Source organism: Platichthys flesus, chromosome 7 (assembly GCF_949316205.1).
Source record: "Platichthys flesus chromosome 7, fPlaFle2.1, whole genome shotgun sequence".
NCBI lineage: Eukaryota > Metazoa > Chordata > Actinopteri > Pleuronectiformes > Pleuronectidae > Platichthys > Platichthys flesus.
In genome coordinates, this window is record NC_084951.1 from 22,769,492 (window position 1) to 22,787,477 (window position 17,986).

The following is a 17,986-nucleotide window of genomic DNA, read 5'->3' on the forward strand; positions in this document are numbered from 1 at the left end:
CACTGCCACACCCACTACTCCAATCACAACTACCACAACCCCCACCACAACAACTACTCCAACTGCCACACCCACAACTTCAGTTACAACTCCCACTACCACAACTCCCATTACACCTACCACAACCCAAACCATGACCACAATTCCTACTACTACAACCCCAACTCCCACTATCAAAACTCCAATCACAACTCCCACTACCACAACCACAGCAATGACTCCCATTACCATGACAGCAACTCCCAATGAAACTACCACAACCCCCACCACAACAGCAATTCTAACAACTACCACTGCCACACCCACAACTCCAATCACAGCTCCCACTACCCCTCTAACTACTCCTACTACAACTACCACAACTACAACTACAACCAACACAACTCTCACGACCACAACTCCCACTAATTCCAGCACAACTCCAACTACCACAACTCCTGCTACCACAACTACTCCCACTGCCACAACAACTACTCCAACTACCATGACTACAGCTCTTACTACAACTACCACAACCCCCACCACCATAACAACTCCAACTGCTACAACCACAACTACCACTACCGCATCTACCACTACAACACCCACAATTCCCACTACCACAACAACTACTCCAACTCCCATAACCACAACTCCCTCTAGGACTATCAAAACCCCCACCACAACTCCAACTGCTAATAGTACCACACCCACAGCTCCAATCACAACTACCACAACCACTCCCAATAGGACAACAACTACCATGACCACAACTCCCACTGAAACCATTACAACAACAATGCCAACTACCCCTGCCACACGCACAACTCCAATCACAACTCCAACTACCACAACTCCCATTACAACTACCAAACCCCCCACCACCACAACAACTCCAACTATTACAACCACAACCTACACTAAAGCATCTCCAACTATAGCACCCACAACTCTCACTACCACCACAACTACTCCAATTACCACAACTCCAACTACTACAGCCACAACTCCGACTACCATTACAACTACTCCAAGTACTACCAACACAACTCCCACAACAACTACTCCAACTACAATGACCACAACTCCCACTACTTCCAGCACAAATCCCACTACCAAAACTCCTACTACTCCAAGTCGTGTTCGAGGTGCCTGTAATGGACAGACAACAGGGCTGTTCCCCAATCCCTCAGACAAAACTACTTATTACGACTGTTCAGGACTAGTGCTCCTAAAGTGTCCAGTTGGACTGGAATTCAAGAAAAAAACCAGCACTTGCGAAACAAATACCACAGCCACACTAATGACGCCCACTACCACAACTCCTGCTACCACAATTTCTCAGACTAGCACAACTACTCAAACTACTACAACCACAACTCCCAGTACCACCACAACTGCTCCAACTACCACAACTACAACTCCCACTGAAACTATCACAACCCCCACCACAACAACAACGCCAACAACTAGCACTGCCACACCCACAACTCCAATCACAACTCCCGCTACTACAACTCCCATTACAACTACCAAAACCCCCACCACCACCACAACTCCAACTACTACAACCACAACTCCCTCTACCATAACAACTACTCCAACTACTACCACAACAACTCCCACTACTTCCAGCACACCTCCCACTACCACAACTTCTAAGACTACCACATCTACTCCCCCTACCACAACACCTACTCCAACTCCCACTACCACAGCAACTCCTACTACTACAACCACAACAACAACTACCGCATCTCCCACCACAAAACCCACAACTCCAGCTACCACCACAACTACTCCAATTATCACTACCACAACTCCAACTACTACAACCACAGCTACCACTACCACAACAACTCCTACTACTATAAATAGTGGTAAAGGTGCCTGTGATGGAGTGACAGCGGGGCTGTTTCCAAATCCCTCAGACCCAGGTACCTTTTACAACTGTGGCCCTAATGCAGCGCACCTGCAAAAGTGTCCAGAGGGATTGGTCTTCATAAAAAACCTCAAGAGGTGCGACTATCTTTCTCCCACTACCACCACAACTGCTCCAACTACCACAACTACAACTCCCACTAAAACTATCACTACCCCCACCACAACAACAACGCCAACAACTAGCACTGCCACACCCACAACTCCAATCACAACTCCCGCTACCACGACTCCCATTACAACTACCACAACCCCCACCACCACCACAACTCCAACTACTACAACCACAACTCCCTCTACCATAACAACTACTCCAACTACTACCACCACAACTCCCACTACCTCCAGCACACCTCCCACTACCACAACTTCTCAGACTACCACATCTACTCCCCCTACCACAACACCTACTCCAACTCCCACTACCACAGCAACTCCAACTACTACAACCACAACTACAACTACGACATCTCCCACCACAACACCCACAACTCCAGCTACCACCACAACTACTCCAACTATCACTACCACAACTCCAACTACTACAACCACAGCTACCACTACCACAACAACTCCTACTACCACAACTCCTACTACTATAAATAGTGGTAAAGGTGCCTGTGATGGAGTGACAGCGGGGCTGTTTCCAAATCCCTCAGACCAAGGTACCTTTTACAACTGTGGCCCTAATGCAGCGCACCTACAAAGGTGTCCAGAGGGATTGGTCTTCATAAAAAACCTCAAGAGGTGCGACTATCCTTCTCCCACTACCACCACAACTACTCCAACTACCATAACAACTACTACGACCACAACTCCCACTGAAACTACCAAAACAACGCCAACAACTACCCCTGCCACACGCACAACTCCAATCACAACTCCAACTACCACAACTACTTCCACCACCACAACTCCCATTAAAACTACCACAACCCCCACCACCACAACAACTCCAACTACTACAACCACAACTAACACTATAGCATCTCCCACTATTGCACCCACAACTGTCACTACCACCACAACTACTCCAATTACCACAACTCCAACTACTACAGCCACAACTCCCACTACCACCACAACTGCTCCAACTACCACAACTAAAACTCCCACTAAAACTATCACTACCCCCACCACAACAACAACGCCAACAACTAGCACTGCCACACCCACAACTCCAATCACAACTCCCGCTACCACGACTCCCATTACAACTACCACAACCCCCACCACCACCACAACTCCAACTACTACAACCACCACTCCCTCTACCATAACAACTACTCCAACTACTACCACCACAACTCCCACTACTTCCAGCACACCTCCCACTACCACAACTTCTCAGACTACCACATCTACTCCCCCTAAAACAACACCTACTCCAACTCCCACTACCACAGCAACTCCAACTACTACAACCACAACTACAACATCTCCCACCACAACACCCACAACTCCAGCTACCACCACAACTACTCCAACTATCACTACCACAACTCCAACTACTACAACCACAGCTACCACTACCACAACAACTCCTACTACCACAACTCCTACTACTATAAATAGTGGTAAAGGTGCCTGTGATGGAGTGACAGCGGGGCTGTTTCCAAATCCCTCAGACCAAGGTACCTTTTACAACTGTGGTCCTAATGCACCGCACCTACAAAGGTGTCCAGAGGGATTGGTCTTCAAAAAAAACCTCAAGAGGTGCGACTATCCTTCTCCCACTACCACCACAACAACTCCAACTACCATAACAACAACTCCCTCTACAACTACCACAAACCCCACCACATCAACTCCAACTACTACAACACCAACTCCCATTACCACAACTCCAAGCACAACTCCCACTACTACAACGACAGCAATGACTCCCACTACCACGACAGCAACTCCTACTGAAACTATCACAACCCCCACCACAACAACAACGCCAATTACTAGCACTGCCACACCCACAACTCCAATCACAACTCCCGATACCACGACTCCCATTACAACTACCACAACCCCCACCACCACCACAACTCCAACTACTACAACCACAACTCCCTCTACCATAACAACTACTCCAACTACTACCACCACAACTCCCACTACCTCCAGCACACCTCCCACTACCACAACTTCTCAGACTACCACATCTACTCCCCCTACCACAACACCTACTCCAACTCCCACTACCACAGCAACTCCAACTACTACAACCACAACTACAACTACGACATCTCCCACCACAACACCCACAACTCCAGCTACCACCACAACTACTCCAACTATCACTACCACAACTCCAACTACTACAACCACAGCTACCACTACCACAACAACTCCTACTACCACAACTCCTACTACTATAAATAGTGGTAAAGGTGCCTGTGATGGAGTGACAGCGGGGCTGTTTCCAAATCCCTCAGACCAAGGTACCTTTTACAACTGTGGCCCTAATGCAGCGCACCTACAAAGGTGTCCAGAGGGATTGGTCTTCATAAAAAACCTCAAGAGGTGCGACTATCCTTCTCCCACTACCACCACAACTACTCCAACTACCATAACAACTACTACGACCACAACTCCCACTGAAACTACCAAAACAACGCCAACAACTACCCCTGCCACACGCACAACTCCAATCACAACTCCAACTACCACAACTACTTCCACCACCACAACTCCCATTAAAACTACCACAACCCCCATCACCACAACAACTCCAACTACTACAACCACAACTAACACTACAGCATCTCCCACTATTGCACCCACAACTGTCACTACCACCACAACTACTCCAATTACCACAACTCCAACTACTACAGCCACAACTCCCACTACCACCACAACTGCTCCAACTACCACAACTAAAACTCCCACTAAAACTATCACTACCCCCACCACAACAACAACGCCAACAACTAGCACTGCCACACCCACAACTCCAATCACAACTCCCGCTACCACGACTCCCATTACAACTACCACAACCCCCACCGTCACCACAACTCCAACTACCATAACAACTACTCCAACTACTACCACCACAACTCCCACTACTTCCAGCACACCTCCCACTACCACAACTTCTCAGACTACCACATCTACTCCCCCTACAACAACACCTACTCCAACTCCCACTACCACAACAACTCCAACTACTACAACCACAACTACCACATCTCCCACCACAACACCCACAACTCCAGCTACCACCACAACTACTCCAACTATCACTACCACAACTCCAACTACTACAACCACAGCTACCACTACCACAACAACTCCTACTACCACAACTCCTACTACTATAAATAGTGGTAAAGGTGCCTGTGATGGAGTGACAGCGGGGCTGTTTCCAAATCCCTCAGACCAAGGTACCTTTTACAACTGTGGTCCTAATGCACCGCACCTACAAAGGTGTCCAGAGGGATTGGTCTTCAAAAAAAACCTCAAGAGGTGCGACTATCCTTCTCCCACTACCACCACAACTACTCCAACTACCATAACAACAACTCCCTCTACAACTACCACAAACCCCACCACATCAACTCCAACTACTACAACACCAACTCCCATTACCACAACTCCAAGCACAACTCCCACTACTACAACGACAGCAATGACTCCCACTACCACGACAGCAACTCCTACTGAAACTATCACAACCCCCACCACAACAACAACGCCAACAACTAGCACTGCCACACCCACAACTCCAATTACAACTCCCACTACCACAACTCCCTTTACAACTACCACAACCCCCACCACCACCACAACTCCCACTACCATAACAACTACTCCAACTACCACAACCACAACTCCCACTGAAACTACTATAATCCCCACCACGCCAACAACTACCACTGCCATTCGCAGGACTCCAATCAAAACTCCCTTTACCAAAATTCCCTCTTTAACTACCACAACCCCCACAACAACAACTCCAGCTGCTACAAGTACCGCGCCAATCACAACTTCCACAACCACTCCCACTACCACAACAACTATCACGACCACAACTCCCCCTGAAACTAGCACAACAACAATGCCAACAACTACCCCTGCTACAGGCACAATTCCAATCAAAACTCCAACTACCACAACTACTTCCACTACCACAACTCCCTCTACAACTACCACAACCCACACCACAACTCCAGCTGCTACAACCACAGCTCCAATCATAACTACCACCACCACAACTCCCACTGAAACTACCATAGCCCCCACCACGCCAACAACTCCCACTACCACAACTCCCATTACAACTACCACAACCCCCACCACCACAACTATCACTACCACAACTCCCACTACAACACCCACAATTCCCACTACCACAACTCCCACTAAAACTACCACAACTCCCATTACAACTACCACAGCCCTCACCACAACAACAATGCCAACCACTGCCACATCCACAACACCAATCACTACCACATTTACTTCCACTACCACAACTCCCATTACAACTACCACAACCCCCATCTCCACAACAACTCCAACTACTACAACCACAACTACCACTACCGCATCTCCCGTTACAGCACCCACAACTCCCAGTATGACCAGAACTACTACAACTACTACAACCACAACTCCGACTACCATAACAACTACTCCAACTACTACCACCACAACTCCCACGACCACATCTCCCACTACCACAACAACTTCTCCAACTACAATGACCCCAACTCCCACCACCACAACTCCCCCTACATCCAGCACAACTCCCACTACCTCAACTCCTACTACTACAAGTCGTGTTCGAGGTGCCTGCAATGGACAGACGACGGGGCTGTTCCCCAATCCCTCAGACAAAACTACTTATTACGACTGTTCGGGACCAGTGCTCCTAAAGTGTCCAGTGGGAGAGGAATTCAAGAAAAAAAACGGCACTTGCGAAACAACTACCACAGCCACAGCAATGACTCCCACTACCACAACTTCTCAGACTACCACGACCACTCCCACTACCAAAAAAACTACTCCAACTCCCTCTAAAACAGCTCCCACTACCACAACCCCCACCACCACAACAACTCCAACTACCACAACCACAACTACTACAACCATAACAACTACTCCAACTACCATCATCCCCCCCACAACAACTCCAACTGCTACAAATACCATACCCACAGCGCCAATCACAACTTCCACAACCACTCCCACTACCATAACAACTATCACGACCACAACTCCCCCTGAAACTACCACAACAACAATGCCAACAACTACCCCTGCTACAGGCACAATTCCAATCAAAACTCCAACTACCACAACTACTTCCACTACCACAACTCCCTCTACAACTACCACAACCCACACCACAACAACTCCAGCTGCTACAACCACAGCTCCAATCATAACTACCACAACCACTCCCACTACCACAACAACTATTCCAACTACCACGACCACAACTCCCACTAAAACTACCATAGCCCCCACCACGCCAATAACTACCACTGCCACACCCACAACTCCAATCACAACTCCCACTACCACAACTCCCATTACAACTACCACAACCCCCACCATTACTACAACCACAACTATCACTACCGCATCTCCCACTACAACACCCACAATTCCCACTACCACAACTCCCACTACCACAACTCCCATTACAACTACCACAGCCCTCACCACAACAACAACGCCAACCACTTCCACATCCACAACACCCATTACAACTACCACAACCCCCATCTCCACAACAACTCCAACTACTACAACCACAACTACCACTACCGCATCTCCCGTTACAGCACCCACAACTCCCACTATGACCAGAACTACTCCAACTACTACAACCACCACTCCCACGACCACTCCTCCCACTACCACAACAACTTCTCCAACTACAATGACCCCAACTCCCACCACCACAACTCTCCCTACATCCAGCACAACTCCCACTACCTCAACTCCTACTACTACAAGTCGTGTTCGAGGTGCCTGCAATGGACAGACGACGGGGCTGTTCCCCAATCCCTCAGACAAAACTACTTATTACGACTGTTCGGGACCAGTGCTCCTAAAGTGTCCAGTGGGAGAGGAATTCAAGAAAAAAACCAGCACTTGCGAAACAACTACCACAGCCACAGCAATGAATCCCACTACCACAACTTCTCAGACTACCACGACTACTCCCACTACCAAAAAAACTACTCCAACTCCCTCTACAACAGCTCCCACTACCACAACCCCCACCACCACAACAACTCCAACTAACACAACCACAACTACTACAACCATAACAACTACTCCAACTACCAGCACCCCCACCACAACAACTCCAACTGCTACAAGTATCATACCCACAGCGCCAATCACAACTTCCAAAACCACTCCCACTACCAAAACAACTATCACGACCACAACTCCCCCTGAAACTACCACAACAACAATGCAAACAACTACCACTGCTACAGGCACAATTCCAATCAAAACTCCAACTACCACAACTCCCTCTACAACTACCACAACCCACACTACAACAACTCCAGTTCCTACAACCACAGCTCCAATAATAACTACCACAACCACTCCCACTACCACAACAACTACTCCAACTACCACGACCACAATTCCCACTGAAACTACCATAGCCCCCTCCACGCCAACAACTACCACTGCCACACCCACAACTCCAATCACAACTCCCACTACCACAACTCCCATTACAACTACCACAACCCCCACCACTACAACAACCACAACTATCACTACCGCATCTCCCACTACAACAACCACAATTCCCACTACCACAACTCCCACTACAACTACCACAACTCTGATTACAACTACCACAGCCCTCACCACAACAACAACGCCAACCACTGCCACACCCACAACACCAATCACTACCACATTTACTTCCACTACCACAACTCCCATTACAACTACCACAACCCCCATCACCACAACAACTCCAACTACTACAACCACAACTACCACTACCGCATCTCTCGTTACAGCACCCACAACTCCCATTATGACCAGAACTTCTCCAACTACTACAACCACAAGTCTGACTACCATAACAACTACTCCAACTACTACCACCACAACTCCCACGACCGCATCTCCCACTACCACAACAACTTCTCCAACTACAATGACCCCAACTCCCACCACCACAACTCCCCCTACATCCAGCACAACTCCCACTACCTCAACTCCTACTACTACAAGTCGTGTTCGAGGTGCCTGCAATGGACAGACGACGGGGCTGTTCCCCAATCCCTCAGACAAAACTACTTATTACGACTGTTCGGGACCAGTGCTCCTAAAGTGTCCAGTGGGAGAGGAATTCAAGAAAAAAACCAGCACTTGCGAAACAACTACCACAGCCACAGCAATGACTCCCACTACCACAACTTCTCAGACTACCACGACTACTCCCACTACCAACAAAACTACTCCAACTCCCTCTACAACAGCTCCCACCACTACAAAAACTCCAACTCACACAACCACAACTACTACAACCATAACAACTACTCCAACTACCAGCACCCCCACCACAACAACTCCAACTGCTACAAGTATCATACCCACAGCGCCAATCACAACTTCCAAAACCACTCCCACTACCAAAACAACTATCACGACCACAACTCCCCCTGAAACTACCACAACAACAATGCCAACAACTACCACTGCTACAGGCAAAATTCCAATCAAAACTCCAACTAACACAACTCCCTCTACAACTACCACAACCCACACTACAACAACTCCAGTTCCTACAACCACAGCTCCAATCATAACTACCAAAACCACTCCCACTACCACAACAACTACTCCAACTACCACGACCACAACTCCCACTGAAACTACCATAGCCCCCTCCACGCCAACAACTACCACTGCCACACCCACAACTCCAATCACAACTCCCACTACCACAACTCCCATTACAACTACCACAACCCCCACCACTACAACAACCACAACTATCACTACCGCATCTCCCACTACAACAACCACAATTCCCACTACCACAACTCCCACTACAACTACCACAACTCCGATTACAACTACCACAGCCCTCACCACAACAACAACGCCAACCACTGCCACACCCACAACACCAATCACTACCACATTTACTTCCACTACCACAACTCCCATTACAACTACCACAACCCCCATCACCACAACAACTCCAACTACTACAACCACAACTACCACTACCGCATCTCTCGTTACAGCACCCACAACTCCCACTATGAACAGAACTTCTCCAACTACTACAACCACAACTCCGACTACCATAACAACTACTCCAACTACTACCACCACAACTCCCACGACCACATCTCCCACTACCACAACAACTTCTCCAACTACAATGACCCCAACTCCCACCACCACAACTCCCCCTACATCCAGCACAACTCCCACTACCTCAACTCCTACTACTACAAGTCGTGTTCGAGGTGCCTGCAATGGACAGACGACGGGGCTGTTCCCCAATCCCTCGGACAAAACTACTTATTACGACTGTTCGGGACCAGTGCTCCTAAAGTGTCCAGTGGGAGAGGAATTCAAGAAAAAAACCAGCACTTGCGAAACAACTACCACAGCCACAGCAATGACTCCCACTACCACAACTTCTCAGACTACCACGACTACTCCCACTACCAAAAAAACTACTCCAACTCCCTCTACAACAGCTCCCACTACCACAACCCCCACCACTACAACAACTCCAACTAACACAACCACAACTACTACAACCATAACAACTACTCCAACTACCAGCACCCCCACCACAACAACTCCAACTGCTACAAGTATCATACCCACAGCGCCAATCACAACTTCCAAAACCACTCCCACTACCAAAACAACTATCACGACCACAACTCCCCCTGAAACTACCACAACAACAATGCCAACAACTACCACTGCTACAGGCACAATTCCAATCAAAACTCCAACTAACACAACTCCCTCTACAACTACCACAACCCACACTACAACAACTCCAGTTCCTACAACCACAGCTCCAATCATAACTACCAAAACCACTCCCACTACCACAACAACTACTCCAACTACCACGACCACAACTCCCACTGAAACTACCATAGCCCCCTCCACGCCAACAACTACCACTGCCACACCCACAACTCCAATCACAACTCCCACTACCACAACTCCCATTACAACTACCACAACCCCCACCACTACAACAACCACAACTATCACTACCGCATCTCCCACTACAACAACCACAATTCCCACTACCACAACTCCCACTACAACTACCACAACTCCGATTACAACTACCACAGCCCTCACCACAACAACAACGCCAACCACTGCCACACCCACAACACCAATCACTACCACATTTACTTCCACTACCACAACTCCCATTACAACTACCACAACCCCCATCACCACAACAACTCCAACTACTACAACCACAACTACCACTACCGCATCTCTCGTTACAGCACCCACAACTCCCACTATGAACAGAACTTCTCCAACTACTACAACCACAACTCCGACTACCATAACAACTACTCCAACTACTACCACCACAACTCCCACGACCACATCTCCCACTACCACAACAACTTCTCCAACTACAATGACCCCAACTCCCACCACCACAACTCCCCCTACATCCAGCACAACTCCCACTACCTCAACTCCTACTACTACAAGTCGTGTTCGAGGTGCCTGTAATGGACAGACGACGGGGCTGTTCCCCAATCCCTCAGACAAAACTACTTATTACGACTGTTCAGGACCAGTGCTCCTAAAGTGTCCAGTTGGAAAGGAATTCAAAAAAAAAACCAGCACTTGCGAAACAACTACCACAGCCACACTAATGACTCCCACTACCACAACTCCTGCTACTACAACTTCTCAGACTACAACTACTACTCCCACTACCACAAAAACTACTCCAACTCCCTCTACAACAGCTCCCACTACCACAACCCCCACCACCACAACAACTCCAACTACCACAACCACAACTACTACAACCATAACAACTACTCCAACTACCAGCACCCCCACCACAACAACTCCTACTACTACAAGTCGTGTTCGAGGTGCCTGTAATGGACAGACGACGGGGCTGTTCCCCAATCCCTCAGACAAAACTACTTATTTCGACTGTTCAGGACCAGTGCTCCTAAAGTGTCCAGTTGGACTGGAATTCAAGAAAAAAACCAGCACTTGCGAAACAACTACCACAGCCACACTAATGACTCCCACTACCACAACTCCTGCTACCACAACTTCTCAGACTACCACGACTACTCCCACTACCACAAAAACTACTCCAAATCCCTCCACAACAACTCCAACTACCACAACCACAACTCCCACTACCACAACTCCCATTACAACTACCACAACCCCCACCACCACCACAACTCCAACTACTACAACCACAACTCCCACTACCATAACAACTACTCCAACTACCACAGCCACAACTCCCACTGAAACTACTATAATCCCCACCACGCCAACAACTACCACTGCCACTCCCAGGACTCCAATCACAACTTCCTTTACCAAAACTCCCTCTACAACTACCACAACCCCCACAACAACAACTCCAGCTGCTACAAGTACCATACCCACAGCACCAATCACAACTTCCACAACCACTCCCACTACCACAACAACTATCACGACCACAACTCCCCCTGAAACTACCACAACAACAATGCCAACAACTACCCCTGCTACAGGCACAATTCCAATCAAAACTCCAACTACCACAATTACTTCCACTACTACAACTCCCTCTACAACTACCACAACCCACACCACAACTCCAGCTGCTACAACCACAGCTCCAATCATAACTACCTCAACCACTCCCACAACCACAACAACTACTTCAACTACCACGACCACAACTCCCACAGAAACTACCATAGCCCCCACCATGCCAACAACTACCACTGCCACACCCATAACTCCAATCAAAACTCCCACTACCACAACTCCCATTACAACTACCACAGCCCTCACCACAACAACAACGCCAACCACTGCCACATCCACAACACCAATCACTACCACATTTACTTCCACTACCACAACTCCCATTACAACTACCACAACCCCCATCTCCACAACAACTCCAACTACTACAACCACAACTACCACTACCGCATCTCCCATTACAGCACCCACTACGACCAGAACTACTCCAACTTCTACAACCACAACTCCAACTACCATGACAACTACTCCAACTACTACCACCACACCTCCCACTACCACAACAACTTCTCCAACTACAATGACCCCAACTCCCACCCCCACAACTCCCCCTACATCCAGCACAATTCCCACTACCTCAACTCCTACTACTACAAGCCGTGTTCGAGGTGCCTGTAATGGACAGACGACAGGGCTGTTCCCCAATCCCTCAGACAAAACTACTTATTACGACTGTTCAGGACCAGTGCTCCTAAAGTGTCCAGTGGGAGAGGAATTCAAGAAAAAAGACAGTGCATGCAAATAACCTTAAAGAGTTGCAAGTTCAATTTTTATATTTATCCTTATCAACTGAAGTAGTCACTATTACAAATTAGTATAACTACAAACAGTTTGTTTTCAGCCTCACTTATCTACACATAGTTTGAAAACACAATTTATTACGGTGGCCCTGAGAGCTCAACGCACAGCAACTTAAGTAAACACATGCAAGTTGACAAAACACATGCAGGTCAACAAAACACAAGCAAGTAAGAAAACATCTTCATCAATTTCACAACACAACACAATACATTACAGAAACGCGCTGCAAATAGATAGACACGCTGCAAATATGATGATTTAAAAAATGAACGTGATGTTCAATCACGTTTATCGTTACGTTCACGTTAATAATATGTAAACTGATTCGTTAAGTTGAGCGTTCACGAAACATATGCACAACACTGTACAGTACAGCCACTGCAGAGGGGCTGAAGAGCCGCGTTCGGCTCGAGAGCCGCCGGTTGCCGACCCCTGTGCGGAACCGAAATTGTATGGTATATTGGACGTTTTAGTGTCTCCTGTGTCCATCCCTTTTAGCTGTCCTCTGGAAACACTTCCGTTGTATTGTCGCCTCTATTTGCTGCGCTTTCGTCTATTTGCTGCGCGTTCGTCTATTTGCTGCGCGTTCGTCTATTTGCAGCGCGTGTGTCTATTTGCAGCGCGTTTCTGTAATGTGTTGTGAAATTGATGTTTGTTGTTTTCTTACTTTGCTTGTGTTTTGTCAACTTGCATGTGTTTTGTCAACTTGCATGTGTTTTCTTAAGTTGCTGTTCGTTGAACTCTCAGGGCCACTGTAATTTATACTTTATCATTCACATTATAGACGAAACTATGAACATTTACAGTTTCATTTCCATCACTAATCAAATGTCTTTAATAAATGTATCTTGAATATACAACATTATTAATTTTTTATTATTAACATGTCATACAAACAACTGTACTGTGTCGTTGCAACTGTTGTGCTGATACTATCCTTGAATCGCACCTGTATGTACTGTATGTTTTCATTCTTATGAAATCAAAGGGAATGTGGAAAAGAAGACCCTTCACTCAATTCCATTAAACTATTCCCATATCACAATCTCTCTCTCTAGTCTCTCCTTTTGCTTGTCTTGTAACAGATTTATCACATAATGAGTGTGTCACTGACATGAGAAACCACAATGTGAAGTGTATCCTTTTATTTATTCAAGTAAAGACTTGTTTTGTGGCGGATATATTCGAAGAAACCTGAGCCTAAACCCCTACACATATCACAGACCCTTCAAATTGCAGATGACAAAAGATTACAATTTTTATCGAATTCCTGTCAGATATGATGTGGGAAGGACATTAGGAACGTATCCAAACACAAACAGAAAAATAGAGTAAAATGAGTGAATGAAAAAATACATTTTAGTAAATTTGGGAAGCGAGGATATCGTCTTATATAGGTAGAGAGTTGGTTGGAGCTTCCAGTTTAATAATATCACTTTACGTGCAAGGGTTGCAGGCTATCTCATGAGATATTCAGAGCTTGTTGGAACGGGATCTGATGCTTTTATTACAAAGACAAGTATCCGTATGTCTCCCTATAATGACAGATAGTGCAACTGACATTGAATGCATGCACACATTGTATTTAGTTACATTTTGCAGAGCCAACCAGTGCACTCCTCTAAACTGTAAACGCTTTGTTCAGGAAGATTCTTCCATGATCACTTTACCCAAATCATTTCCCCAGGATGTTTTCATTAGGAAATGCAATCTAATGGTGAGAGAGTGTTAAAGACAATCGATGTGCCTCTTTTTGTAAGGGCTGAGTACATGAACTGGGCACAACTCAGAACACAGTGTCTGTTTTCCAAAGAACAGCGGTCATTTATTTCGATAAGGGTTCAGTACACAAAGGCAAAGAGACAAGGCAGAGGTATCAAAATCGCAAGGCTAAGGCTAGCTCGCTAAACACAAGACGGGGTCAAAACACAAGACAAGACTAGACGTGAATACAAGGCTGAAACTCTAAGCACGAGACGAGTCGACCTGGCTCAGAACATGAGGAGATGCAGACTATATATATTAATTGAAGCGGGGGTTAACTAGACGCAGGTGTAACACAGTAGGTGAGGGAAGGTAATCAGTGAGACACACAAGGCCGGAGTGAGGTTACCTAAAACATAGATATAAAACACTAGAGAAAAAGGAGTCAGTGTCAAGTAAAACAGGAAGTGACATACTGTATAACATGGATCAAGAAAAACTGCTCGCTTGTGTTTGTGCAGAACCATGACACTTTTAATCTGAGGACTATACAGAAGAATCCCATAGATCCATGTCACTGTTCAGAGTTGTGGATGCAGAAGCAGCTGTGTTAAAAATGTGGTTGTGTTTTGAATAGATGCAAAAATTACCTGCCTTAGTTTTGACACTTGTTTGTACCTTAATATGAAATGTTCTCACTTAAAACTGCTCTGGTGGTTGCGTTTATTAAGTTCATCGATTTAAAAGCTTCTGAAAAAAAATTAACAGTAGACTACAGTTTCATACTGAAATAATACAAGCCAGTATTAAAACCTGAGCATCCTACTGGGATTTAGAGGACTGGAGAACCTGGGACATATGTCTACAGGGGGCAGAAATAACATGTACATCAAAAAAGAGAAATTAAACAAACAAGTGTAAAAAAAAAAATGAAATAAGTATTATTTACGAATTGTGATCAGGGTCAAAAAGAGATTCAATTTAAATATTCCAAAAGAAGTGAGCAGAAGTAGAAACTTATTTATTCTCATTTCTTCTTCTTATTCATAATCTTATACTTAACCAGCTTCCTTTATATCTATAAATATGTATTTTACCTGTGCTCTATATTGTATATATTGTGCAAGATATATATGTAAATAATAAATAAACATAAATAATAAAGTAAAATAATCATTCATACACCTAAATACCCAAAATCAAATATAAAGTTTGAACTCCACATTCAAACAGCTCCAAAGACTCACTCGACAGATTGAAATGCAAAAACTTCTCCTGTTTGGTCGGATACTTGAAGCCCACTTGCAATTAAAATAAAAAAATATATTTGTCATAATTATTTTGACTGGAAGAATAATGCATTGGTGTGATCCAGTGTTTAAACCACTTAAGTGTGAATATGCCGTAGACTCACAGATAAATTAATAAAGATTAATAGATCTGGTATTCATCTATTCCACTGCATGTCATTCTTTAGTGAACTCTGTGCCTCTTGGGAGAGGCCATGACACAACTGACACCTGGCAGAGTCTGATCTCATGACGCTTTAACCCCTGTACCACTGACAGCAAAGATATTCTTGTTTTACTTGTTTGTTGAGTGAGGCTGTTTTGTAACTGACCCCGACGCCGTGTCGTTCTTTAAATATCGCAAACAAATTAACAGTTTGTCCCTGATTTATTTCATTCATCAACATTCACAAATTATTGAAAATGTCCAAAAGCACCCTCACTCGCATGGTTTAAGATCTGCACAAAAATGTAATGGGTTCTTTCTTGGCCCATGTCCCTTCCTGCTGACACAGCACAAACTGACAGAGGCCAACTTAATAATTATCTGCTCGGCGAAGGTAATAATCAAAGGTGACGATCCCAAAGATGGCTTTCCAGAGAATCCTTTTGATCTTGCTGCCAGGAAACGAAAGAGACAACAGAGAGAAAAAACATTTTTCCATAATCAGTCAAGCGTTGACATAAGCCACACAATGTCTCACAAAGATGTTACGATAAACACTTCTTTCCTTATTGTGAGCCAGTTTCAACGACGTAACTCCCACAGACAAAGCCCTGACACTTTTCGTTCCCTTGAAACATATAAAGGATGGTGTAGCTAAATATGTGGGAGTTAATGCTCACATTTAATAAAGTTGTATGTTTCTCCACACTACAGTACACTGCAATGCAATACTGGAATAGTTGGTTAACTGATTTTATTGGGTATGGGGTTTCAGGTTTATGACAATTTTTTATTCATCATTTAACCCTTCATTGCCGGTTTGTCTTCATATTGGTGTGTAAAACATGTGAAAGACAAAAAATTTGGAGCAGTCTTTGGTGACATGGATGATTTTAATGGGAAATCCTGTCACCAGGGATATTAACCCCTTATCAGTCAGCTGCTGAAACGTCTGGATTCAGGTAAACCCAAATTTTATCTGAGCAAATCTCCCGTGCTGTTGAATGGTGCCAGTGAAATCCCAGTGGTTCAACTCCGGCATAGTCAGGCAATAAAATAATCTGAAAACCAAATTACAATATGTGAATAATTTCTTCCACAGCAGATACAGGAGTTACCACCACAACGGCAACTACTACTAATACTACTACTACCTCAGAGAGCTCAGCAAAAGATACTGAATCAAATACTACTATTGCTTCTCCTACCCCCGAGACCATCACACCATCTACCACTCAAGATACCAGAGTTTTATTTGTGTTTTTAGCAGCCAAACTGTCTGCATGATTATTGCAAGTAAATCATA

At 45.7% G+C, this 17,986-nt stretch overlaps 2 protein-coding genes across 2 annotated transcripts; both read left to right on the forward strand.

Moving 5' to 3' along the window:
* The first annotated feature begins 742 nt into the window (after positions 1–742).
* LOC133957159 (mucin-2-like) lies at positions 743–5,583 on the forward strand. The gene is made up of 7 exons (XM_062392619.1): positions 743–780; positions 921–1,120; positions 1,643–1,762; positions 2,297–2,416; positions 2,580–3,279; positions 4,558–5,167; positions 5,347–5,583. Exons 1-7 carry the CDS (start codon positions 743–745, stop codon positions 5,581–5,583), a joined length of 2,025 nt encoding a protein of 674 aa, XP_062248603.1.
* Positions 5,584–6,334: 751 nt separating this feature from the next.
* LOC133957161 (GATA zinc finger domain-containing protein 14-like) lies at positions 6,335–13,338 on the forward strand. The gene is made up of 11 exons (XM_062392620.1): positions 6,335–6,346; positions 6,499–6,710; positions 7,386–7,602; positions 7,738–7,898; positions 8,668–8,778; positions 8,950–9,028; positions 9,106–9,494; positions 10,164–10,391; positions 11,418–11,645; positions 12,681–12,978; positions 13,141–13,338. Exons 1-11 carry the CDS (start codon positions 6,335–6,337, stop codon positions 13,336–13,338), a joined length of 2,133 nt encoding a protein of 710 aa, XP_062248604.1.
* The last annotated feature ends 4,648 nt before the right edge of the window (positions 13,339–17,986 follow it).

What these genes read in the sequence shown, in the direction of transcription:
- LOC133957159 (XM_062392619.1), top strand. Translation starts at nt 743, where the DNA reads ATGACCACAACTCCCACTGAAACCATTACAACAACAAT. An exon ending in CTCCTACTACTCCAAGTCGT is followed by an intron (nt 1,121 to 1,642) that starts GTTCGAGGTGCC and finishes ACAACTTCTAAG; the next exon opens with ACTACCACATCTACTCCCCC. An exon ending in CTACTCCAACTATCACTACC is followed by an intron (nt 5,168 to 5,346) that starts ACAACTCCAACT and finishes GCACCTACAAAG; the next exon opens with GTGTCCAGAGGGATTGGTCT.
- LOC133957161 (XM_062392620.1), top strand. An exon ending in AACAACTCCAACTGCTACAA is followed by an intron (nt 9,495 to 10,163) that starts GTATCATACCCA and finishes CTCTCGTTACAG; the next exon opens with CACCCACAACTCCCACTATG. An exon ending in GCCCTCACCACAACAACAAC is followed by an intron (nt 12,979 to 13,140) that starts GCCAACCACTGC and finishes CACTACGACCAG; the next exon opens with AACTACTCCAACTTCTACAA.